General features: G+C 58.9%; 2 protein-coding genes across 4 annotated transcripts; both read left to right on the top strand.

Annotated features, from left to right (window-relative positions):
• Positions 1 to 807: 807 nt before the first annotated feature.
• Positions 808 to 19,423, top strand: JAK3 (Janus kinase 3). 3 transcript variants are annotated; one of them, XM_084885843.1, is made up of 25 exons: positions 808 to 910; positions 2,956 to 3,038; positions 4,420 to 4,615; positions 4,993 to 5,116; positions 5,456 to 5,567; positions 5,932 to 6,077; positions 6,481 to 6,775; positions 7,343 to 7,465; positions 7,555 to 7,712; positions 8,120 to 8,231; positions 8,725 to 8,911; positions 9,897 to 10,024; positions 10,266 to 10,397; positions 10,944 to 11,028; positions 11,705 to 11,832; positions 12,570 to 12,702; positions 12,790 to 12,941; positions 13,037 to 13,187; positions 13,775 to 13,914; positions 13,988 to 14,177; positions 15,157 to 15,281; positions 15,533 to 15,705; positions 16,251 to 16,368; positions 16,565 to 16,675; positions 18,197 to 19,423. In XM_084885843.1, the coding sequence occupies exons 3-25, from the start codon at positions 4,432 to 4,434 to the stop codon at positions 18,302 to 18,304; spliced, it is 3,315 nt and encodes a 1,104-aa protein (XP_084741969.1). In that variant the 5' UTR covers positions 808 to 910; positions 2,956 to 3,038; positions 4,420 to 4,431; the 3' UTR covers positions 18,305 to 19,423. The 3 variants fall into 3 exon arrangements, with proteins under 3 accessions (XP_084741969.1, XP_084741971.1, XP_084741970.1); XM_084885844.1 differs by lacking the exon at positions 808 to 910 and adding an exon at positions 1,003 to 1,210; XM_084885845.1 differs by lacking the exon at positions 2,956 to 3,038 and having other exon boundaries at positions 887 to 910.
• Positions 19,424 to 19,502: 79 nt separating this feature from the next.
• On the top strand, positions 19,503 to 23,276 carry INSL3 (insulin like 3). The gene is made up of 2 exons (XM_084886076.1): positions 19,503 to 21,384; positions 22,707 to 23,276. The coding sequence occupies exons 1-2, from the start codon at positions 21,192 to 21,194 to the stop codon at positions 22,934 to 22,936; spliced, it is 423 nt and encodes a 140-aa protein (XP_084742202.1). The 5' UTR covers positions 19,503 to 21,191; the 3' UTR covers positions 22,937 to 23,276.
• Positions 23,277 to 23,622: the final 346 nt, after the last annotated feature.

Below are 23,622 nucleotides of genomic sequence, written 5' to 3'. Positions count from 1 at the left end.
TCTATCTCCCTTCCTCTCTGTAAAAAAAAAAAAAAAAAAAAAAAAATCAATAAAATATTTAAAAAAATTAATTTTCAGACCATCTTTTGAGGTTATTTTAGGTCTCTGAGTTGGCAAGACCGCCACACAGGCCTCCCCTGAGCTTGTCAGGTCAGCATGTGGCTCCTTCTGTCCTCACCGGACAACCAATGAGTCCCGGCTGCCTGTCACCGCCTGAGCAGACACAGGGTTACATCAGACATGCGTGTTTATTCTAATAACGCCGGCATATGGGGGGGCAGCGGGTCACCCATGAAAATCTGCTCCATCCCTCCCCATCAGCCCTGGGGAGGAGGTAAAGATTAGCCGGGAAAGGAAGAACTGCAGGCATGGGGGAGTGAGTAAGGGACGATGGTCAGATTACAGGCCGTGCGGGCTGAGGGGTGAGAGGGCGGTGCCCTGGGCGGCTGTGGGAGGGGGAGAGGGGGAGACTGGACGGGCCGTTCTCCGGAAAGGAGATGGACTGCCTTCCAACGTGAGTCCTCACGACCCAGGGCGGACAGCTCAGCCCGGTTAGAATGCGCTTTCTCCAACCAGCACAGAACCATCACCGTTAACAATCACGGTTAACCGAACACGATTCGTGTTTCTTACCATGAGCACTAGTCCCCGTTTCTCTAGTTCTGCCGTTAGCGGACCGAGACCCCTGCCTGGCCCGCTGCCGTTCGGGCTTCTGGAAATGTCTGCCCCTCCCCAGCTGGGCCCTCTCGCCTCCCCGCCCCCGGCCCCCGCAGGCGGTGACTTTCGGTAAGTGACAGCCGCTCAGGAAGCCGAGGGGCCCACACAGGAAGGGGCCCAGAGGGACTTTCCTCCCGCTGCCAGCTGCCACCGGCTCTGCCTCCCCTCGCAGGCCCAGGGTCCCGCCTGCCAGGTAAGATCTGGTGGTGCCACAGGCTCTGGCCGGGCCGGGGGGAGGGGTTGGGTGCATGGTTATGTCTGGGGATGTCAGGGCGCGTGGAGGGTCCTGTGACAGCAAGGGCAAGTTTGCCTCCAGGCCTGCGAGGGAGGCTGCGAGAGTGCTGTGAGCTTGGACGCCGGGAAGCCCTGGCTCTGGGGCCTCCGCTGTGTCGGGCATAAAACGGGCTCCACAGCCCAGCTCTGGGAGCCTGTGCCGATCACTGTACCTGCTTCGGGGACCAGTTCCTGTCCGGAGCCTGGGGTGACCCAGCAGGTGGGGATTTTGGTGTCAAAACAGGGGCATTTTTCTCCTCCTCCAAACCCTGGGTGTTCACCTCCGAGTTTTCCTTTTTTTCACTTTCGATATTTAAACAATCGTGTGGGTTTTTTTTGTTTTGTTTTGTTTTGTTTTTGTTTAAGATTTATTTTAAAGAGAAGACATGCTGTGTGATTTCGTTTTTATGAAAGTGCAAAGTCGGGTAAGACCAGGGTGGCTGTTAGAAGCAGGACCGTGGGCCCCTCGGTGGGGTGACGGGGACCCAGGCTCCGGGGCTGTGAATGTTCCCATCACTGGCCTGGGAGCTGGTGGCGCGGAGGGGTTTCTAGGGCAAAGTCCTGTCCCTACCACAGCCTCCCTCCGGACAGGAACCACTAAGCCACCTGCCAGGGGACTTTCCTGTCTGCTTTGGCTGGCCTTTGTCCGGTGCTTGCTCGCTGAGGTTTGAGTCCGTTACTGCAAATTAAATGGGCTGACACCCCTGGGTGGCTCAGGGGACCCCCTCAGGGAGGTGGGTGAGGTGTCAGCCCATTTCACAGCTGACAGAGAGACCCAGTGGTGGGAGCCCTGGAAGGGTCACATGGGGGGGCGGGGCTGGGATTTGAACCCAGAGCCTGGGGTCTTCATCTATCCCAGCCCCAGGATGTTATTCTGAGTGCGTGACAAACACATTACTGCTGCCCCCTCTTACCCCCATTCCCTACTGTTATTTTGTAACATTTTAAAAAAACTATTATTTTGTTTTCCCCAACGTTCTCTTTGTATCTTCTTAACCCAGGGCAGTTTAAGTGGGTCTTGACCACCTGCCTGATTTTCCTCACTTTCCCCCAGCCAGGTACCCCGAGCTCTGGGGATCCCCAGTGGTGACAGAGGGAGAGGGAGAGAGAGAGACTCCTGGGGCCTGAGATGCCCTGAGGGGCTCAGTGATAGAAGTGATAGAGACCTAGACGGTGGTGAGTCAGACACGGAGACTCCGTGGGCAGAGGCATCAGATGGGTCTCCCCCTGGGCATGAGTCACAGCAGATGCAGAAGCTTCCAGCCAGAAGTGCTTGAGCATCACTCCCTCCAACAGGGAGTGAGGGCATCCTTGCCCCTGTAAACCCATAAGTGCAAAGGCCAGCACCCACCTGCTTCCTGGTTGGCAAATCTGTACATCTGTGATCAATTGCTCCTGCCTTCGTGGGGCGGGGGGCTGGAGGAGGGGGCAAGAGAGGCTGCAGATGGACTGGAGATGTCTGCCTTGGGCACTACCAAGAGCGTTTGGTGTGAGTTCACACAAACCTGGGTGCAGAGTATCTTCCAGCCCCCAGCACAGACCTCGCCTGGGGGCTTGTGGCTCCTCACCCACCTTGCATACTCAGAACCCCACCCCCCCCTTTCCCCAGCTCTTCCTTGTTCTCTCTGTGTACTTCTGTCCCTCTCTTTCTCTTTTTCCTGCCGATTTCCTACCTCACCCAGCAGTATCTCTATTCCTCCCCCACTCCCACCCCTCACCCCCTTCCCAATCGAGGAGGTTTGTACAGTAAACCATTTGTGGAGCTTGATTGAACAGATTTGGGCTACAATGGACAAAATTTCTGGTCTGTATGTGAAGATTAATACCCTGTTAATTTTAAAATGCTTTTAACAAAGACTTGCTAATAATTAAATTAACAGGTGTGTTTTTTTGTTATTAATTCACTGTTATTTTATTATTTTTGCTTCATTCTCACCCCAACATATTTTTTCTATTGATTTTTAGAGAGAGTGGAAGGGATTGGAAGAGACAGAGAGTGAGAAACATCCATGTGAGAGAGACACACGAGCCCTGAGCCGGCAATCAAGGTACATGCCCTTGACCGAAATCAAACCCGGGACTTTAGTCCACAGGCCGATGCTCTATCCACTGAACCAAACCAGCTAGGTTTGGTTCATTGTTATTTTTAACAAATTTTAGCGAATAGACCATATGTTGGAAAAAAAAAACCACACTAATAATTTCGCTGACATAAATAAATGTTACATATCTACAGCTATAGTTTACATGTTTAAATCCAGGAGTCGCGGCTCCTAAACGGTGTTCAGGGACTGACCAGCACGTGGTCACACCACCTCACGTGTTGGCTCTGCTGTCTGTTGGTGTGACTTCCTCAGAGGCCAGGGTTCCATTGTGCCCCAAGCCACCCCGCCCTGGGCGTTAGCTTACTGTCTGTGCCTGGCGAACGCGTGCCTTTACTAGACCTACTCAGCATAAATGTAAAGTTACAGCAATAGATGTAGAAAACTTTTCTATAAAATTAAACTGTCCCTACCGACTTAATTAAAAAAAATTATTTTATTTTATTTTATTGATTTTTCACTGAAAGGAAGAGAGAGTTAGAAACATCGATGAGAGAGAATTGACAAGCTGCCTCTTGCACACCCGCTACTGGGGATGTGCCCGCAACCAGGCACATGCCCTTGACCGGAATCGAACCCGGACCCTTCAGTCCGCAAGCCAATGCTCTATCCACTGAGCCAAACCAGTTTCGGCCCTACTGACTTAATTTTAAAATATATATATTTGTATTGATTTCAGAGAGGAAGGAAGAGGGGGAGAGAGATAAAAACATCATGTGGAGAGAGAATCATTGACCGGCTGCCTCCTGCACGCATCCCTGCTGGGCTCCAGCCCACCACCCATGTGCCCTGACTGGAATCCAACCATGACCTCCTGGTTCATAGATCAGTGCTCAACCTCTGAGCCACCCTGGCCGGGGCCATACAGACTTAGTTGTAATTACACAAGTGTGTCTACATAAGCAGAAACAGGTAAACTATCTAATTTGTCAATTTTTAAAAACATATATTTTTATTGATTTTTTTACAGAGAGGAAGGGAGAGAGACAGAGAGCTAGAAACATTGATGAGAGAGAAACATTGATCAGCCGCCTCCTGCACACCCCCCACTGGGGATGTGCCTGAAACCAAGGTACATGCCCTTGACCGGAATCGAACTGGGACCTTTCAGTCCGCAGGCCGATGCTCTATCCGCTGAGCCAAGCCGGTTTTGGCTGTCAATTTTTTGACGTACACATTCAGAAAACCCACTTTATTACATAATGGACTTTTGGCTTTAACGGACGCCCCCCCCCCCCCCCACCCAAATTAGCCCGTTCTGTCAACGTTTTACTCTATGTGGTCCTGCCCCTCCGCCCAGAACTCAGGCCTGCCTCTCTCTGTCCAGGCGGCTGCGCTCATGGCGCCTCCCGGTGAAGAGACACCGCTGATCCCTGAGCGCTCTTACAGCCTCTCGTCCTCCGAGCCCGGCGCCCTGCACCTGCTGCTGCCCCCTCGGGGGCCCGGGCCTCCTCAGCGCCTGACCTTTTCCTTTGGGGAGCACTCAGCCGAAGAGCTGTGTGTTCGGGCCGCCAAGGCCAGCGGTGAGTGGGCCCTTAAAAATGCGGGGCCGGAGGGATTGGTGGGAGTGAGGGTCCTGGATTGGGAGCTAGAATAGCTGCCAGCCTGAGTCAGCATTGGGCCTGAGGCTTTGAGGGATGCGTAGGAGTTTGGTAAGGGAGGAGGAGGGAATGGCGTGTGATAGCACAGGAGGGAAAACGGCTGATCATTCTCTAGGTAGAGAGTACAGGGGAGAGACACTCTGGGGAGAGGGGGAGAGAGCCTGAGAAGATGGTGAGTGAGTGTGAGCTGGGGTGGCGCAGTGCCATAGCTGAAGGTGCCAGGGAGCCCTGTAGCCCTGCGTGGGGGCTGCAGGGGACAGATGGAGACCAGGAGGGCGCTGACGGGGGCCTCCCCTCAGGCATCCTGCCGGTGTACCACCCCCTCTTTGCCCTGGCGCTGGAGGACCTGTCCTGCTGGTTCCCCCCGAGCCACATCTTCTCCGTGGAGGACGAGGGCACCCAGGTCCTGGTCTACAGGCTCCGGTAGGAAGCACTTCTCCCCGCCCCCCCCCCGCCCCCCCTGCACTGCCTGCAGGATGCCTTTGGCGGAGGAGGGCTTAGGAAATGGGAGTTTGAAACAGTGATCCTACAACGAATCATTTCCCTGTACCTCACAGTGAGTGCTCCAGGGAGGGTGTGATCACTGTAGGGAACCTGAGGCCAGAGAGGGTGGATGGCTTGCCCAAGGTCACACAGCGATTCACTGGCACACCCTGGGCCCTGTGAGGTCTTGGCACAGTCCTCTATCTCCCCCCCCCCCCCCCCCCGCCCCTCTTCCTGGCCAATACCCCACACTCCAGGGTTCTCCCCTCCCCTCCACAGCTTTTACTTCCCCAACTGGTTTGGGCTAGAGACGTGTCATCGCTTCGGGCTTCGAAAGGACTTGGCCAGCGCCATCCTTGACCTGCCAGTCCTGGAATACCTGTTTGCTCAGGTAGGGGTCCGTGTGGGGCCTGGCCCAGGGCTGGGGGCCTGCAGAGCAACCTCAGGGGTGGCCTTGGCTGATCCTCCCTGTGGCAACCCAGGGGCGGGGGTCAGCCCAGGGGTGGGGGTCAGCCCAGGGGTGGGGGTCAGCCTAGGGACGGGGGTCAGCCCAGGAGCAGTGGTCAGCCCAGGGGTGGGGGTCAGCCCAGGGGCCAGGGTCAGCCCAGGGGTGGGGGTCAGCCCAGGGGCGGGGGTCAGCCCAGGGGTAGGGGTCAGCCCAGGGGCGGGGGTCAGCCCAGGGGCGGGGGTCAGCCCAGGGGTGGGGGTCCACAGGCTACCTCAGGTCTCACAGTTGGGCTGTGACTGGCTCCCAGCACCGCAATGACCTGGTGAGTGGCCGCCTGCCGGTGGGCCTCAGCCTGAAGGAGCAGGGCGAATGTCTCAGCCTGGCAGTGCTGGACCTGGCTCGGATGGCCTGTGAGCAGGCCCAGCGGCCGGAGGAGCTGCTGAAGACCGTCAGGTGAGGGCCTCCGGACTGTGGTGCCCAGCTGCCAGCTGGGAGTGCGCAAACATGGCTCCACCAGGGCATCCCAGAGCTCAGGAACCCCAGAGGGCTCCCTACCTACAAGCCTGCAGTGAGACTCAGGCCTCAACCCAGTCCCATGCCCCACTGAGGCTCCAGGGCCCTGCCTCCTGCCCCCAAAGGCCTGCCTGTGTCCCTGTCTGTCCCGTGGGCCCCAATGGCCTTCACCACGCTGAGGCCCTCCTCCCCTGCATGCCCCTGAGGGTGTCCCCATGCCTGCAGACAGGCCACACTACAGCCCCTCAACTAAAGCCTGGGTTGGGGGTGTGTCCCTGTCAGTCCCTGCCTCACGTGGCTGAGAGTCCCGTCCTGTCCTCCCCCTTCCCCCCTCCGCTCACAGCTACAAGACCTGCCTGCCCCCTGGCCTGCGCGACCTGATCCAGGGCCTGAGCTTCGTGACGCGGAGGCGCATCCGGAGGCGGGTGCGCCAGGCCCTGCACCGCGTGGCCACCTGCCAGGCTGACAGACACTCGCTTATGGCCAAATACATCATGGACCTGGAGAGACTGGACTTGGCGAGGGCCACGGAGACCTTCCTCGTGGGCCTCCCCGGGTCTGCTGGCGGTCCCGACGCGAAGGGGCTGCTCCGCGTGGCCGGGAGCAGCGGCATTGCCTGGAGCCCAGGGACACAGGAGGTGCCCGCAGGATCTGGGCGGGGCCGGCGGCGAGGGCGGGGCCTAGGAGGGCGGGGCCAGAAGTGGGCGGTGCTATTGGGGTGGGGCCCAAGCTGGGGGAGGGACTGGGAGGGCTCAGGCAGTGGCTAGCAGAGTGAGGGGCGGGGCTGAGTGAGGAGGCGGGAGTGAGAAAAATGGGCGGGGCTGAGAGGGAGGGCGCTGGTTGGGCGGAGCTAACCAATGGTACAGGGAGGAGGCGGGGCTAAGGGCGGGGCTTCCGACTGGACTGAGAGAGGCGGGAAAATAAAGTGGAGCTAAGCAAGGGGAGGAGTAGAGGGGGTTCAGGGAAGGTTCCCACTGAGAGATGGAGGAGGGTTTTGGCAGGGGCAAGGTGGGGGGAATTTGAGGATGAGCAGGGAAGGGGTCGAGAGGGGTGTGATTAACAGAAGAGGAGGGCTTGGCAGGAGCGAGGTGGGAGAGGAATGGACTTCATTGTGTGGGTCGGTTGGAGTTCAGGCTTCCAAGAGAAGTTTGGGGGCTTTGAGAAAGCGGACTCCCGCCCTCAGGCCTCCACCTCCTCCCTCCCAGGTCTTCCAGCCTTTCTGCGACTTTCCAGAGATCGTGGACATCAGCATCAAGCAGGCCCCGCGCGCTGGCCCCGCTGGGGAGCATCGCCTGGTCACCATCACCAGGACGGACAACCAGATCCTGGTGGGTGCGGGAAGTCTTCCCTCTCCCGACTTACCCGGGAGCGGGGACCACCGCAGGCGCTAACGCGGCCCTTGCCCGGCCCCTCGCAGGAGGCCGAGTTCCCCGGGCTGCCGGCCTCCCTGTCCTTCGTGGCGCTTGTGGACGGCTACTTCCGGCTGACCACGGACTCCCAGCACTACTTCTGCAAGGAGGTGGCGCCGCCGCGGCTGCTGGAGGAGGTGGCGCAGCAGTGCCACGGCCCCATCACGTAAGGACCGGCCTTCCATACACGCCGCCCTCGGCAGCCTGTTCAACCAGGTCCAAACCCTGGTCAATCCCCTTCCTGGTGCCTCAATGTCCTCGCCTTCCTCAGCCCTGGACAAGGGGTCAAGTGCTGGACAGCCACTGGTGCATAGTCAGCACTCAAAGAGACTGGGTCTCCTTTCTGCGCCCAGGCCACCAACCGTGTCCCTCCCTCTGACGTCTGGGACCCCAGGCCATTTCCTCCTGCTTAATCATTTGGTCCATTTTACATGGGGTGGGGGGGAGAGAGGGAATGTTACCTGGTGAGGATCCCAGAGACCAGAATTAGAGGCCAGGTTGACCATAGTGCTTGGTTCCTCTGCCTCCATCTCTTTGTCTTGCAAACGTGGCTCCCTCCCACCTTCCCCCAAGCCTGGATTTTGCCATCAACAAGCTCAAGACTGGAGGCTCCCTCCCTGGGTCCTACGTTCTCCGCCGCAGCCCCCAGGATTTCGACAGCTTCCTCCTCACTGTGTGTGTCCAGGTTGGTCCACCACCGGGAGCCAGGAGGTCAGGGAGGGCTTCCTGGAGGAGGAGAGATTTGAGTCTCGTCCTGAAAGGCGTGTGAGCATATGCTTCCTGAAGAAGGGAAGGGAAAAGACGTGCCCAGTGGAGGGAACCAGCATGTGCAAAGGCTTGGAGATCAAGATGAGCCCGTGGTTTGCCGAAACCGGTTTGGCTCAGTGGATAGAGCATCAGCCTGTGGACTGAAAGGTCCCGGGTTCGATTCTGGTGAAGGGCATGTACCTGGGTTGCGGGCACATCCCCAGTAGGGGGTGTGCAAGAGGCAGCTGATCGATGTATCTCTCTCATCGATGTTTCTAACTCTTTATCCCTCTCCTTTACTCTCTGTTAAAAAATCAATAAAATATATAAAAAAAAAAAAAAAAAAAAAGATGAGCCGTGGTGCTCAAGAAAGAGGGAGAGAGCGTGGCCCGGGCTGCCTGCTCCCACTCAGGGACCACTCCTCCTTGCAGACCCCGCTGGGCCCCAATTACAAGGGATGCCTCATCCGGTGCGACCCCACAGGAGCCTTCTCCCTGGCTGGCCTGGGCCGGCCCCACAGCAGTCTCCGGGAGCTCCTGGCGGCCTGCTGGGACGGTGGTCTGCACGTGGACGGGGTTGCCCTAAACCTCACCTTCTGCTGCCCCCCCAGACCCAAAGGTGAGCCCGCCCTCTCCCTTGAGCGGAGGAGTCGGTCTGGGGCCCTGCTCCTCCGTGTGTCGCAGCTCTTGGGCGGCCAGTGGCAGGAAATGCAACGTGGTTGAGGGAAGAAACGCTGATGTGTTGGCTTGTGGGGTGGATCACAGTCTCAGGCACAGCGGACTCCAGGCTCTGAGGGAGGGAGGTCACCAGCACTTCATCTCTCTCCATCGTTCGCCCTCCCCTCTGGGTGCGTTCTCTCTCAGACAAACCCCTGGGATGGGGTGGCTCTGTGGAGACCGGGGCAACACGGAGACAGGCTGACCATAGAGTAAGGTGACCAGATGTCCCGCTTTTGGCGGGACAGACCCGATTTTTAACAATTTGTCTCGCGCCGGGACCGGTTTGGCTCAGTGGATAGAGCGTCGGCCTGTGGACTGAAAAGTCCCGGCTTCGATTCCGGTCAAGGGCATGTACCTTGGTTGCGGGCACATCCCCAGTAGGGGGTGTGCAAGAGGCAGCTGATCGGTGATTCTCTCTCATCGATGTTTCTAACTCTCTATTTCTCTCTTCCTCTCTGTGAAAAATCAATAAAATATATTTTTAAAAAAACAAAAAAGCAATTTGTCTCGCGTCCTGCGGCGTTTTTAAAAAAGTCCCGATTAAAAATCGGGACTTTTTTAAAAACGCCGCAGGACGCGAGACAAATTGTTAAAAATCAGGACTGTCCCGCCCCAAATCGGGACATCTGGTCACCTTACAGTAGAGCTGGTTGCTCATTGGCACCCTGAGCCCCCAGGTCCTTGCCCTCTCTATTTTCTCACCTCGGGGGCTGCCAGGAGTCTCCTCTCCCGTGAACCATGTGCCCTGCCGTCCTCACCGCAGGGCCGGCTTCCTGGGGAGACTTCCAAACGAAGACAGGAAGTGAGCGAACCGTTGAGGGCCTTTTACCTCTGACCTCTGGTTTTTCTTTCTCCACCCCCTCCCCCACCCCCCCGCCTCGTAGAAAAGTCCAACCTGATTGTGGTCCGGAGAGGCTGCAGCCCACCCACCTCGTCCCCTGTCCAGCCCCACGCGGGGTGCCAGCTGAGTCAGATGACATTTCACAAGATCGCCGCGGACAGCCTGGAGTGGGTGAGGAGCCTCAGGGAACGGGGGTGGACGGGGACCCCTCCGCTGGAGTCAGAGACCTGGTCTGCATCCCTCTCTGCTGTGTGGCCTCAGGCATGTGATGTAACCTCTCTGTGCGTCTGCTTCAGCATCTGTAACATGGGGCCAGTGCCCGTGCCTTGCTCAGGCCAGAGGGGTGGGGGGGGGGGGGGATGGGGTCGGGATTCCCCTTACTGGCCTCTCCTGTTGTTCCCTCACCCTCCAGCGGGAGAACCTGGGTCACGGGTCCTTCACCAAGATCTACCGGGGCTGTCGCCACGAGACTGTGGATGGGGAGCCTCGGGAGACGGAGGTGCTGCTCAAAGTGCTGGACGCGAAACATAAGCACTGCATGGAGGTGAGCGGGTGGGGACCAGCCTTTGGGGCCAGGGCTGGCTGCAGAGAGGGTCACGGGATCAGAGGCGTTTTAGAACACAGAACTGTAGCCACAGCGTCTCTAAAGGATGAAGTACGGAAGAGGGCGGGAACGCCGATCCCAATGGGAAGAGTGCAGCTAACCAGTGCAAGGGTCCTGAGGCGGGACCGAGCAGGACCAGTGAGGAGGACCAGTGAGGACCAGTGAGGAGGCCAGTGGGCTAGAGAGGAGCGTGCAAAGGACAGGGAGTGGTGTGATGGAGGCATCAGAGGGGCTAGGCCTTGCTTAACCTCCAAACCTCCCGCTTACCTGTGAGAGATTGGAGGCAGACCACAGTGCGCACTTCCGGCCGCCATCAGAAAATTATACTATGGAGTGCAGTGTCCACTCACAGTGGGACCCAGGCCCAGAAAGAGTGGGGGCCAGGCCTCCTCCTAAGGCAGGTGTGTGAGCTGTAAGTGTGGGGTCGCTGGTCGGAACTGGAGTGAGAGGAACCCAGGCATCTTCTCTCCCTCCTGACCTCCCCAGTCATTCCTGGAAGCAGCGAGTCTGATGAGCCAAGTGTCGTACCAGCATCTCGTGTTGCTTCATGGCGTGTGCATGGCCGGAGACAGTAAGAGACACCCCGTGCCCTACCCCCACCCCCACCCCACCGCCTCCCGGAGCCTCTCCATGGCAGCGTTAGGGATACACATCCAGGGCCCCTCACGTACAAAGACCCCTCAATCGCCACTCCAGGCTCCACCAACACCCAGCCCCATTGCCATGTCCAGCCAGCCCTGGGTTCCAAGGTCACTCACTGTCCGCCCTTCTGCAACTGGGTCAGGGCCATTGCCTCCCCAAGCCTCCATCCCACCCATTAGCTCATCCCGGGAGCTGGTGCACGGCCGAGAGCGTGCCGGGCCGGCCAGATGACAGGTGATGGTGTGGGATGGGGACAGCGCAGGGCGCCAGGGCAGCCAGAGGCACCCACACGGCTCGGAGAGGAGGCGATGGTGTGGGCGGTGAGGATGAGGAGGAGTCAGGGGAGGGAGAGAAGGGGGTGTTCTAGGCAGAAGACACCGAATGCACCAAGGGCTGGGTGTGAGATACAGAGAGCTCAGGGCCTGCCGGGCATCCCAGGCAGAGAGCTCTGAGGAGGGAGGAGGGGCGGTGGGAGGGGAGCAGGGTGAGGATGGAGGACAGGGGAGGGGACAGGCGGAGCACAGAGTGTGGTGAATCCTGAGGGGGAGTGGAGGCGGAGCCTGTCGCCCACCGTGCAGCCCCGCCCTCCCCTGTGCGGCCACCAGGCGTCATGGTGCAGGAGTTCGTCCACCTGGGAGCCCTGGACACGTACCTCCGCAAGTGCGGCCACTTGGTGCCCGCCAGCTGGAAGCTCCAGGTGGTCAAGCAGCTGGCCTACGCTCTCAACTACCTGGTGAGTGCTCCTCTGCCTGCTCCGTCCTCCCTTCCCAGAGGGAGGGGGCGTGGAGGGCGGGCTCAGGGCTATGGGGAGCAGTGTGGCTAGAGGAGGCATCTTAGACGGAGGGCAAAGCCTATGCACAGGCTCAGAGATGCCAGAGCGGAGGAAGGGGCAGCGGGTTGTCTGGATATCGGGGAGCAGTGAGCCATGAGGCTGGGTAGGGGGGAAGCGGGGGCCTGGAAGGGGGAGTTGGAGTTCCTCGTGAGGAGAAAGCAAGGGGGGCGTGTCCGGCTGAGGAGCAGCCTGAGCCATGGCCGGGCACTGAAGAGGGTGTGTTTCACTTCTGGGGGCACCATTCTGTCCGCTTGGCAGGAGATTGTGTGTGTGTGTGTGTGTGTGTGTGTGTGTGTGTGTAGGTGTGAAAGAGAGAGAGAGAGCGAGAGAGCTCATGGGCAGAAGTCACAAGGGCTGGGCTTCAGAAGGCCTTGAACGCCAGGCTGAGGTCCTCTGACCTTATCCTGAGCCACTGGGGAGCCTCCGGGTGGGAGAGCAGCGTTTGAGAAGGGGAATGCCATTGTCCGGGAATAGGGGGTGGGCTAGAGGAAGCCAGTCAGGCTGCCAGTGTTCTGGGGAAGATTCCAGAGTGTGGCCTGAGCAGCCCAGCTGGGCTGTGCAGGGTGTGTAGCAGTCAGCAGCCAGCATAGTCACCCATCAAACCTTCCCTGGCATTCCCGCACGCCCGGCCCCCTTAGGAGGACAAAGGCCTCCCGCACGGCAATGTCTCCGCCCGGAAGGTGCTCCTGGCTCGGGAGGGGACTGACGGGAGCCCGCCCTTCATCAAGCTGAGCGACCCCGGGGTCAGTCCCACGGTGCTCAGCCTGGAGAGTAAGTGCAGAGGGCTGGGGGAGGGGGGAGGGCCTCGTGGGACAAGGAAGTGACCCCTGCTGCCATCTCCTCCCCCCTCCCCCCCAGTGCTCACTGACAGGATCCCCTGGGTGGCCCCTGAGTGCCTGCAGGAGGCCCGGACACTTGGCTTGGAAGCTGACAAGTGGGGCTTCGGGGCCACCGTCTGGGAGGTGTTCAGCGGTGTCACCATGCCCATCAGCACCCTGGAGCCCTCCAAGGTCAGCGTTTCCCCTTGGACAGCCTGGGGAGGGTGGGTGGGTCTGGGGCCTCCCAAGGGGGCACCGGGGTGACTGGCTCCTCCCTCCATCCTCAGAAGCTCCAGTTTTACGAGGAGCGGCAGCAGCTGCCTGCCCCGAAGTGGATGGAGCTGGCCCTGCTGATCCAACAGTGCATGGCCTACGAGCCGGGCCACAGGCCCTCCTTCCGCGCCGTCATCCGCGACCTGAACAACCTCATCACGTCAGGTGCTGCCCGGGCCGCGGGGTGGGCAGCGCCTGCCTGTGGTATGGGGCCCCGTGGGAGCAGAGCCCCATCGGTGTGCCTAGAAAGATGGGTGTGTGGGTCCTGTAACCGTCCGCTGTAACGGTCAGTTTGACGGCAGCTGTAACAAACAGGCACCTGAGCTCGAGGCTGAGCATGCTGGGAGTGTAGCTCTCATTCAGTGAGGGTGGTGTCCGGGCCCACAGGCACCTCTCTGTGGACCCACCCCCGGACCTCAGGCCTCTGTCGGGTCCTCTGTGGTTAAGAGCGTGGAGGGTCCCATTCTAGGTTTCCACGTGCCAGGCCTGGAGGGGTATAGAGTGCATCACCCTCATCCGTCTGAGCTCAGTCATGTGACCACAGCTCACGCCAGTGGAGTCTGGGAAGGCCCTTCAATGCCCATAGCCACGTGTGGTTGCACAGGGTGTGCCCTGCCTGAGGGCCCTGCCTGGGCCCAGCGGGCACTGCTTCAGCCCCACACAGTACCCTCTGGCTTGCGGCGGCCACGTGCACAGAAAGGGTGTGCATGCAGATTGAGGTCACATAACAGATCCCTGTCTGCGGCCCCCAGATTATGAGCTCCTGTCGGACCCCACACCTGGTGCCCTGGCGCCCCACGATGGGCTGTGGAATGGCGCCCAGCTCTACGCCTGCCAGGACCCCACCATCTTCGAGGAGAGACACCTCAAGTACATTGCACAGCTGGGGAAGGTGAGGTGGGCCGAGCCGGGCTGGGGTGGGCAGGGTGGCACCGGGCGCAGACACCAGCCCTGCTCTCCCTCAGGGCAACTTCGGCAGCGTGGAGCTGTGCCGCTACGACCCGCTGGGAGACAACACGGGCGCCCTGGTGGCGGTGAAGCAGCTGCAGCACAGCGGGCCGGACCAGCAGAGGGACTTCCAGCGGGAGATCCAGATCCTCAAGGCCCTGCACAGCGACTTCATTGTCAAGTACCGTGGGGTCAGCTACGGCCCAGGTGCACCCCGCCCCACGGGGTACTCTGAAGCCCACTTCCTCATCACCCCTTAGGGCCGCTCTGGGGGAGTCTGGGAGCCCCAGCGGGTGCCGTGGGCACTGTTATTTATTCCTCGCGATGGCTTCCAGCCCTGCCCCCGGGGCTGGCCTTGGACGGTGATTTTTCTGAGTTTCAATATTCCCACCTGAAAAATGGGTCATGATGGTGTCAGTGAGTCAGTATACATGGTAGGAAGTATTCAAGAGACTTCAGCAATAAGAGTGGTTGCCTTCCGATCTATCTATACTAATAAAAGGGTAATATGCTAATTAAACTGGGAGGCCTTCCAGGAGACCTTTCAGATGTCCTTTTGGACAAAGCCAAGGAATTGTGGTCAAGGCAGAGGTGGTTAGGGGTGATCAGGCCAGGAGGGGAGGGCAGTTGGAGGCTATCAGGTCAGTGGGGGGTCAGTTGGGGGCAAGAAGGCCAGCAAGGGGAGGACAGTTGGGAGTGAGCAGGCCAGCAGGCAGAGTAGTTAGGGGCAATCAGGCAGGTGAGCAGTTAGGAGCCAGTGGTACTGGATTGCGAGAGGGATGTCTGACTGCTGGTTGGGCCTAAACTTGAAGTCAGACATCCCCTGAGGGGTCCCAGATTGGAGAAGGTGCAGGCCGGGCCCCTCCCATGCTTCCCCTGCTCTGATCTGGCCCCTTCTCCCCTTTTCCTTACTGTCCTGGGCCCACCCTAGGCCTGCCCCACCCACAGCCCCTCCCTCAGGAGTTTTGTGCACCAGACCTCGAGTCTATAAAATGCTAATTAGACCGGATGTCCTTCCTGACTAAGCCAGGGCTGCGACAGCCGCCACATTTCAAGCATTGAGCTTCTAGCTTTGTAGAAAGCAATACTGAGTCCAGGAAGGTCCCACTCTGAACAGGGGGAAGAATGGGGAAGGGAGTAGAGAGAGCTGCGCCCGGGGTGACTCCTCCGCCTCCCCACCTCCTAGGCCGCCAGAGCCTGCGCCTGGTCATGGAGTACCTGCCCAGCGGCTGTCTGCGCGACTTCCTGCAGCGGCACCGGGCGCGCCTGGACGCTGGCCGCCTGCTGCTCTACGCCTCGCAGATCTGCAAGGTGCGGGAAGCCGGGGACCTGCGGGCCCAGCCGGCTGGCCTTGGGTGGGAGTCTGAGGAGCCTGGGAAAGCTGACTTGGGGTCCAGGTCTGGTTGGCGGGTGAGGTTGGGTTCGGGCTAAGGTCAGGACTGGAGCGTAGGATGGGGCAGAATGGGGTTAGGCTTGGGATCTGGGTTGGGACTGGGGCTGGATCCAGGTCAGGCTCGGGGACCCTTGCTGAGTCACACTCTGTTCCCCATGTCCGGCCGCAGGGCATGGAGTACCTGGGCTCCCGCCGCTGCGTGCACCGCGACCTGGCAGCGCGCAACATCCTAGTGGAGAGCGAGACGCACGTCAAGATCGCTGACTTCGGCCTCGCCAAGCTGCTGCCCCTGGACAAGGAATATTACGTTGTCCGGGAACCGGGCCAAAGCCCCATCTTCTGGTGGGAAACCCGCTTCAGCCCGGCCCTCTTCCCCACAGGCTCCTCCCTCCCTGGAGACCCCCTTCCTCCCAGGGCACTGGTCCCGCCCACAGCGGCAGCTGCACCCTGAGCCCGCCCTGGTCCCTGCTTCTCCTCTCCTCTATCCGGGCCCCTCCCATGCTTCCCCTGCTCTGATCTGGCCCCTTCTCCCCTTTTCCTTACTGTCCTGGGCCCACCCTAGGCCTGCCCCACCCACAGCCCCGGCCCCGCCCCTTCAGCCCCGGCCCCGCCCCCTCAGCACTGGCCCCTCCCCCTCAGCACTGGCCCCGCCCCCTCAGCACTGGCCCATCCCGTCCCCACAACACAGAGTTGACAGCACCCACCTCCCCCCAACACCCCCTCCCCGCCCCCAGGTCCCGGCCTGTGGCCACAGATTGAGCTCCATCCCACAGTCAGGGGACCTGAGCCTGGAGCTGGGGTCTGACCTTCCTATAGTGTAGCCCACCTGCTGCTCCTTTCCTGTCCTCGGCCCCTACTCTCACCCTAAGGCGCCCTGCCCCCTCCAGGTACGCCCCGGAGTCCCTCTCCGACAACATCTTCTCGCGCCAGTCAGACGTCTGGAGCTTCGGGGTTGTTCTGTACGAGCTGTTCACCTACAGCGACAAGAGCTGCAGCCCCTCCGCGGTGAGTGGCCTCCTGAGCCCTGGCACCCTCCGTCTCCCACCCGCTCACCAGGCCGGCCGCCTCCCCTCAGGCAGCCCTCCCGTCACAGAGGACCCTCCCCTACCCCCGCCAGAGTGAGCCCCTCCTCCCTGCAGGAGGGCTCACCCCCAGTCACCTGCTCCCCTCTTCCCCCCATCACCCGTTCCCTCTGGCCCAGGAGTTCCTGCGGATGATGGGATGCGAGCGGGATGTCCCGGCTCTCTGCCGCCTCCTGGACCTGCTGGCCGAGGGCCAGAGGCTGCCTGCGCCTCCAGCCTGCCCTGCTGAGGTGAGTGCTCGGAGGAACTGGCTCCGTTTCCCACACCGGTGTCTTGGGCCAGCCCGCTGGCCCCCCTGCGTCTCCCCGCCGCCTGGTCTCTCGGCGGAGAGCTCCGCGGGGGCGTGAGGCTGAGCGGATTCAGAGCCACAGTGGCCCACATCCAAAAGGGAGACGGCAGTGCCTCCCAGGGTGGGGAAGCCCAAATCGCGGGGCTCATGTTTATCACCACAGCTTTGTGGTTTTTGTTAGTCCTCACCAGAGCAAGTTTTTCCATTGATTTTTATGGATCTTTAAAAAAATATATATTTTATTGATTTTTTACAGAGAGGAAGAGAGAGAGATAGAAGTTAGAAATATCGATGAGAGAGAATCATCCATCAGCTGCCTCTTGCCCACCCCCTACTGGGGATGTGCCCGCAACCAAGGTACATGCCCTTGACCGGAATGGAACCCGGGACCTTTCAGTCCGCAGACCGACGCTCTATCCATTGAGCCAAACCGGTTTCGGCTTCCATTGATTCTTAGAGAGAGTGGGAGGAAGGGAGGGGGAGGGAGGGAGGGAGAGAGAGAGAGAGAAACATCAATGTGAAAGAGACACATCAATTGGTTACCTCCCATGCTGTACCCCAGCAGGGCAGGAATCAAACCTGCACTCCCGGTGCACTCCCTTGACCAGGAATTGAACCCACAACCCTTTGGTGCATGGCGCAACGCTCTAACTACTGAGCATACCAGCCAGGGCGATCATCACAACTTTTGTGCGAGTTTCTGCCAGGCACTTGGTCATTCATAAATTAATTTGTTTGGGCCACGGATGTGGAGCCACGACTGTGTTCTGAAGCTGGGGACTCAGCAGGGCCCTCCCAGTCACCAGCGGAAGCCAGCGGGAACATTCTGGAGGGGCCCTGCCCATGGTGGCTCCGTTGGCTGGGCATGATCCTGCGCACAGAAAGGTTGCTGCTTCAATTCCGGGCTCAGGGCACATGCCCAGGTTGCAGGCTTGATCCCTAGCAGGGAGCGTGCAGGAGGCAGCCGATGGATGTTTCTCCCTCTCCCTTCCTCTCAACCTTAAAATCAACACAAATATTTAAAAAGAAAAAGAAAGAGGTGGTGGGAAAGAGATGAACGGGGAAGTGGTCAGGGAGGGATGGCCAGGGAGGACCTCTCAGAGGAGGTGGTACAAGAGGAGGAGCCCGTCCGTGGAGGAATCAGCAGCTGTAAAGGCCCCAAGTGGGAAGGAGCTTGGTGCGTGTAAATAACGGTGTGGCTGCCTGAGAGAAGGGAGGAGTGATGGAGGGACGGAGGCAGAGGAACGTGAAATTCTGTTCTGAGACCCTTAGGGAGCCATGGGAGGCTTTGGAGCAGGGGAGGGAGGGAGTCTAAGTATATTTTAGAACAAGAGTCATGTCCTTCCCACCACTGCCTTGTGACCCTGATGTCTCCTTCTCCTCCTCCTCCTCCTCCTCCTCCTCCTCCTCCTCCTCCTCCTCCTCCTCCTCCTCCTCCTCCTCCTCCTCTCTCCCCCTCCAGGTTCATGAGCTCATGAAGCTGTGCTGGGCTCCTAGCCCACAAGACCGCCCATCCTTCAGCACCCTGGGCCCCCAGCTGGAGGCGCTGTGGAGTGCAAGTCGCGGGTAGCGTCCGGAAGCATGAGATGCACAGCTTCCCTGCGTGTCTGGAGGGAGACCCTCACTCACTGTGGTTCTTATATCTCCCGCACCTCTGGGTTCTTGTCGCCATGGACGGACCTCGCGAGTTTGGGCAGGATGCTGCCACCTGCTTCACGGAGACCCCCATGAGTCAAATGACACTGCGTTTGGGGGGCATCCCTGGCTGGTGGAGCCAGGGAGGCAGCTTCGAGGCTTTTGGAACTTGTAAATATTCAAGACAGACGGCCCAATGGGGCCGCTGAGCCCTGCTCCCAGAGGGGCGGGGCCACATTTAAGCTCCTCCCATTTCCCCATCCTCTCAGAGAATGCCTTCCCTGACTAGTTTCCAGTGGGGACGCTGTGTAGCTTTAAATATATATGAGCGCAGGCTTCTGTTCGCCCATCCTGCTCTCACTGGAGGAAGCCAAGGACAGGAGCCGCTGCTCTGGTTGGAAATTTACGTTTTGGAAGAGCAAGTGTGACTGGGACTGTGTGAAGGGCCAGGAGATGCTGGGGTCCCCGTCCACCCTAACTGTACCCCAGGGCTTGTTTCCCCGCCTGTATACTGGGGCCTTTCTCTCTTGATCAGAGGATTATACACTGATGACTCTGCCAGGAGCTTTTCAGCAGCTGAGGGAAGGAAAGGCATTCCTGGCAGAGGGAACATCACGGCGACAGTGAGGAAGCTCAGAGGACAGAGTTCGTTGGAGCCACTTATTTGCTGTGTGACAGTGGGCAGGTTGCTTCCCCTCTCTGGGCCCCAGTTCCAAATGCTGGCTCCTCGGCTGTGCAGAGCCCACTTGCGGTGGCTTGTGCAGGTTAAGCCCCACCAAACCTTCTCAGCTGCCTGCAAGGCTTTGCTGCCACTTAGCCTCCCTGGAAAACCTGCATTCACCTCTCAAACCCCAGCTGTCAGTCACCTCCCCGTAGCCTTCCTTCGTGTGCTCCCACTGCACCCGCAAAGCCTGTGCTTCCTGCTGACCATAGGGGCTGAGGTGCCGACCCACCAGCTGTCTCTTCTGTTCTGGAGGCTCCATGGGGGCTGGGCAGGGTGGGCACAGAGGGGACTCTGGGCTGTTTGTTGAATGAATAAAGGAGTTCAGTGGAAGGGATGGTTTGTTGCTGGACTTGGGTGATGGGGAACCTTGAGGAGGGTACTATCAGGGGAGAGATGTGGTTAGGGCTGGGGGGGGGGTAGAGACCCCTGAAGGGCACAGTGGGGGCCTTGGGAGAGGCTGCGGGAGGAGGGCAGCAGGGTAGGGCATTGGCTGGGGCCCTGGAGGACAGAAGCCCTCCCCCAGCCCCAGCTGCTGGCCTCGGCTCTGTCCCGGGGAGCCGATTACAGGGGCTGGAGGGAACAGGCTGTTCTGCGTGGGTCAGAGGGGAAGGCCCGGGTGGAAGAGCTGGGCTGTGGGGAGGGGTTCGTCATCAGGAGGGCTAGTCCCTGTGTGCTCCTCAGGGCTGCTGGGAAGGCATGGAGAATGACAGAGAGAGAGCGAGCAGGGGAGAGACAGACAGAGCCCTCTCGGCCAGGAAAAGCCACCTGCTTTGGTGGGAAGTGCGGGGTGAGTCGGGTTGCAGGCTGCTCTGAGCTCTCTGCCTTAGCTTCCGTTCTTGGTGAAACGGGGTCCCGAGGCCTCCTGGGCACCAGGTGCCACCCCATAGGTGCTGAGCAAATGCAGCCACATTAGTTCTGGGTCCTTCCGTCTCTGCCCAGGGGACCCTAATGTGAGAGAGGAAGAGCCAGCCAGCACCCGCATTCCAGGGCCCGCCTCCTGTGACCTTGGGCAAGTGCGGGGTCCGCTCTCTGAGCCAGTTTCCATATGTGTACCCTAATAGCAAGACTGTGGACAGCCCTGGTCTCAGCTGGCTGAGCGCCACCCTCACCCCATGAAGTTATTCTCAGTTTATCTGTTCCACTTCTTTCAAACAGTTAAAGATAGTCATAAAGACTCCTCAGCCAGCAGGCCACTGGAGGTGGGGACACCCTTGCCATTTTGTGTACCTCACAGCCTGTCAATAACCAGCGCTGTGGCTGGACCAGCCCCTGAGCTTATTGCGAGTACAAGACGCCATCAGTAACCATCCGGGAACTCTGAAAAAATAAAGGTTTATTATTTATTTAGAACCTGGGAATGGCACCACACACGTGGGGCCACACAGCCAAGTGGCAGGTAGAGAGAGAGCCTGGCCAGGTTGGGGTTCTGCTTCTATTGGCATTAAGGATTGGGGGGGGCTTTGCACTCTCATCCTTTATTGGTGACTTAAAAATATATATTCTTTATTGATTTTTTACGGAGAGGAGAGGAGAGAGATGGAGAGTTAGAAACATCGATGAGAAAGAAACATTGATCAGCTGCCTCCTGCACACCTCCTACCCGGGATGTGCCTGCAACCAAGGTACATGCCCTTGACCGGAATCGAACCTGGGACCCTTCAGTCTGCAGTCCGACGCTCTATCCACTGAGCCAAACCGGTTAGGGCCTTTATAGGTGAGAGTGGTCATTTAAAGAGAGTAGTCATTTAAAGCGTGAAAGAGAATGGGCAAGTGGCCCCAACGGTCAGTGATTAGAACCAAACGGGAGCCTGGGCGGGGAAGGGCGCCTGGCGCTCCATCTGGCTGCCCGGCAAGTGGGTGTTTCCGGAGATGGCCACATGGGGGGCGGTCACCTCCACAATCAAAGCTCCATGAAGTCAGGCACTAGCATGGCAGCAAAGAACACGGCGTCAGGGCTCCCGCGGCATTCACCCTGACCCCGACCCTGACCCTCTCCCTGGGCCCTCTCCCAGCCGCCTCCTTCCTCCAAGGCCCCCAGCTGGGGCAGCAGGGAGCCTATAAGGGGGGTGCCTGCCGGGCTCAGGCGCTTCCCGCCGCCATGGCCCCCCACCCGCTGCCCTGGGCGCTGGTGCTGCTGAGCTGGGCCCTGGTGGCGGCGCCGGGTGCGCCCACCCCGGAGGGGCCTGGGCCCGAGAAGCTGTGCGGCCACCACTTCGTCCGCGCGCTGGTGCGCGTGTGCGGGGGCCCGCGCTGGTCCCCGCAGACCGGGCGGCCAGGGGCTGGCGGAGACCGTGAGTGGGGCGGGCAGGGCTGTGCTCCCGGGTTTCTAAGCGGCACGGGGCGCCTGTGGGCTTCGGGGCGCGGGCGGGTGTGTGTGCGCGGCGGACCGGGATCCACCGGCCGGCTGCCGGGAGCGCAAATCAGCCGCGGATGCTCCCCCGCTGGGCGGGACCGGCGCGAGGCCTAGCGGAAGAGTCTTGCAAGTGCAGCCAGATCCTCTACCATTTCAGTAATTTGATCTTTTTTTAAAATATATTTCTTTATTGATTTCAGAGAGCAAGGGAGAAGGAGAGAGAGAGAGAGAAGAGAGAGATAGAAACATCAATGATGAGAGAGAATCATTGACCGGCTGCCTCCTGCACACCCCTCCTTGGGGATTGAGCCCACAACCCAGGCATGTCCCTGGGCTGGAACTGAACCCGGGTCCACTCAGCCCGAAGGCTGACGCTCTATCCACTGAGCCAAGCCTGCCAGGGCGATCTTCATTCATTTTATATATAATTATATATATAATTATATATATAATTATATATATATATATATATATAATTATATATATAATTATCTATCTCTCTCTATATATATATATATAATTTTTTTTACAGAGAGGAAGGGAAAGGGACAGAGAGTTAGAAATATCGATGAGAGAGAGAAACATCAATCAGCTGCCTCCTGCACACACCCCAACTGGGGATGTGCCCTTGACCGGAATCAAACCTGGGACCCTTGAGTCCACAGGCCGATGTTCTATCCATCGAGCCAAACCGGTTAGGGCCATGCATTTTCATATTAATTTTGCTTTTTAAAAAATACTGCATTAAAATTATTTTTATTGTTTTGGCACAACCAGTGCTCACTCTCCTCCCTTAGGCCTGGTGCAGAGGGCATAACACAGGTTTGTGTGCACGTATGTCACAGAAGTGTGTGCTGCGTGGGTGGTGTGTGTTACATGGGTGCAGAAAGGTGTGTAGAGGTGCACATGGCAGGTGGGGGCAAGTGGGGAGGGGTTTGAGGGCATGTTACTTGTGTGTGCGCTCATCCAGGGGTGTGCTCGTGTCCATGTGTACCCACTGTCAGCACACCCATGCACATAAGTGTGTCACATGTGTGTGTGTACTGCAAGGGGCTTGAGTGTGGATCAAGCATGCACACGCCTGGATGGTTGGTTAAATCTGTGCCCAGTATACAGTAGTTATTTAATAAGTGCTCACTGTTTGCATGCATGATGTGTTTGGTGGGGCACTTAGCAGAATGTGAGCGAGCAGGGGTGTGAACACAGAATGGGGTGTCTTCTGGGGCCCCCTATCTATGCTGAACTCTACCCTGTCCCCAGGTGAGCTGCTGCAATGGCTGGAAGGACGGCATCTCCTCCATGGCCTGGTGGCCGAGGACCAGATGCTGGTACTGGACCCCCAGCCCCTGCCCCAGGCCTCTCACCATCATCACCACCATCACCACCACCACCACCACCACCACCGCCGGGCAACTGCCACCAACCCTGCCCGCCACTGCTGCCTTAGCGGCTGCACCTGGCAGGACCTGCTGACCCTCTGTCCCCACTGAGCCCTCCTAGCCCTCGGGGGAGTCGGAGGCCCAGAGGTTCTGGTTTGGTGACCTCCTGAAGCCATACCGCACCATAAAGCCCCATATCTGAGGGGGGGGGGGGGCATTGTTGATTACATCCTGGGACAGGGACCTCACTGCCTGACCTAGGTCACCCATCTTCTATCTATGGGGGTCACTGGGGGGGGGGGGCACCCCACCACCCTGGCTTGGAGAATCCTTGATTTTACAGCGATGTCAGACACCAAGGGCCAACTGTCCTCCCTCCGAGGAGCCCCAGGCACCACCCTCTCTGCACTTGTGACACCCCATCTTGCTGTCTCCCCAACAATAAATAAAACTGCAGAATTCAAAGTGGCTTTTTTTTCTTTTCATTTTCTCAAGATAAAGGGACGAGTCTAGGTCGGCCCTCATGGCATGGGCTTGGCCCCTGGCAGCCATAGGCCCACCAACTTCTGGGAGTTTGATAACTTGAGAGTCATCACAATCTCCTTCTTCCTCTCACAATAAAAAATGGAAAAATTAAGGCCCTGGGAGATGACTGCTGGCCAAGATCAGACAAGGTGGCCAGGTGCAAAGCAGGATTCAAATCCTGGGAGGGCCTTAATGTCATTTAATGCCCATTAATGGTGCGCGCAAGTGTGCGAGCACACACACACACACACACACACACACACACCTGTTAG

Source organism: Pipistrellus hanaki, assembly GCF_964339955.1.
Source record: "Pipistrellus hanaki genome assembly, chromosome: 5".
In the NCBI taxonomy this organism is placed as follows: domain Eukaryota; kingdom Metazoa; phylum Chordata; class Mammalia; order Chiroptera; family Vespertilionidae; genus Pipistrellus; species Pipistrellus hanaki.
The sequence above is the reverse complement of the archived record's forward strand: the minus strand, read 5'-3'. Positions and strand labels throughout refer to the sequence as shown.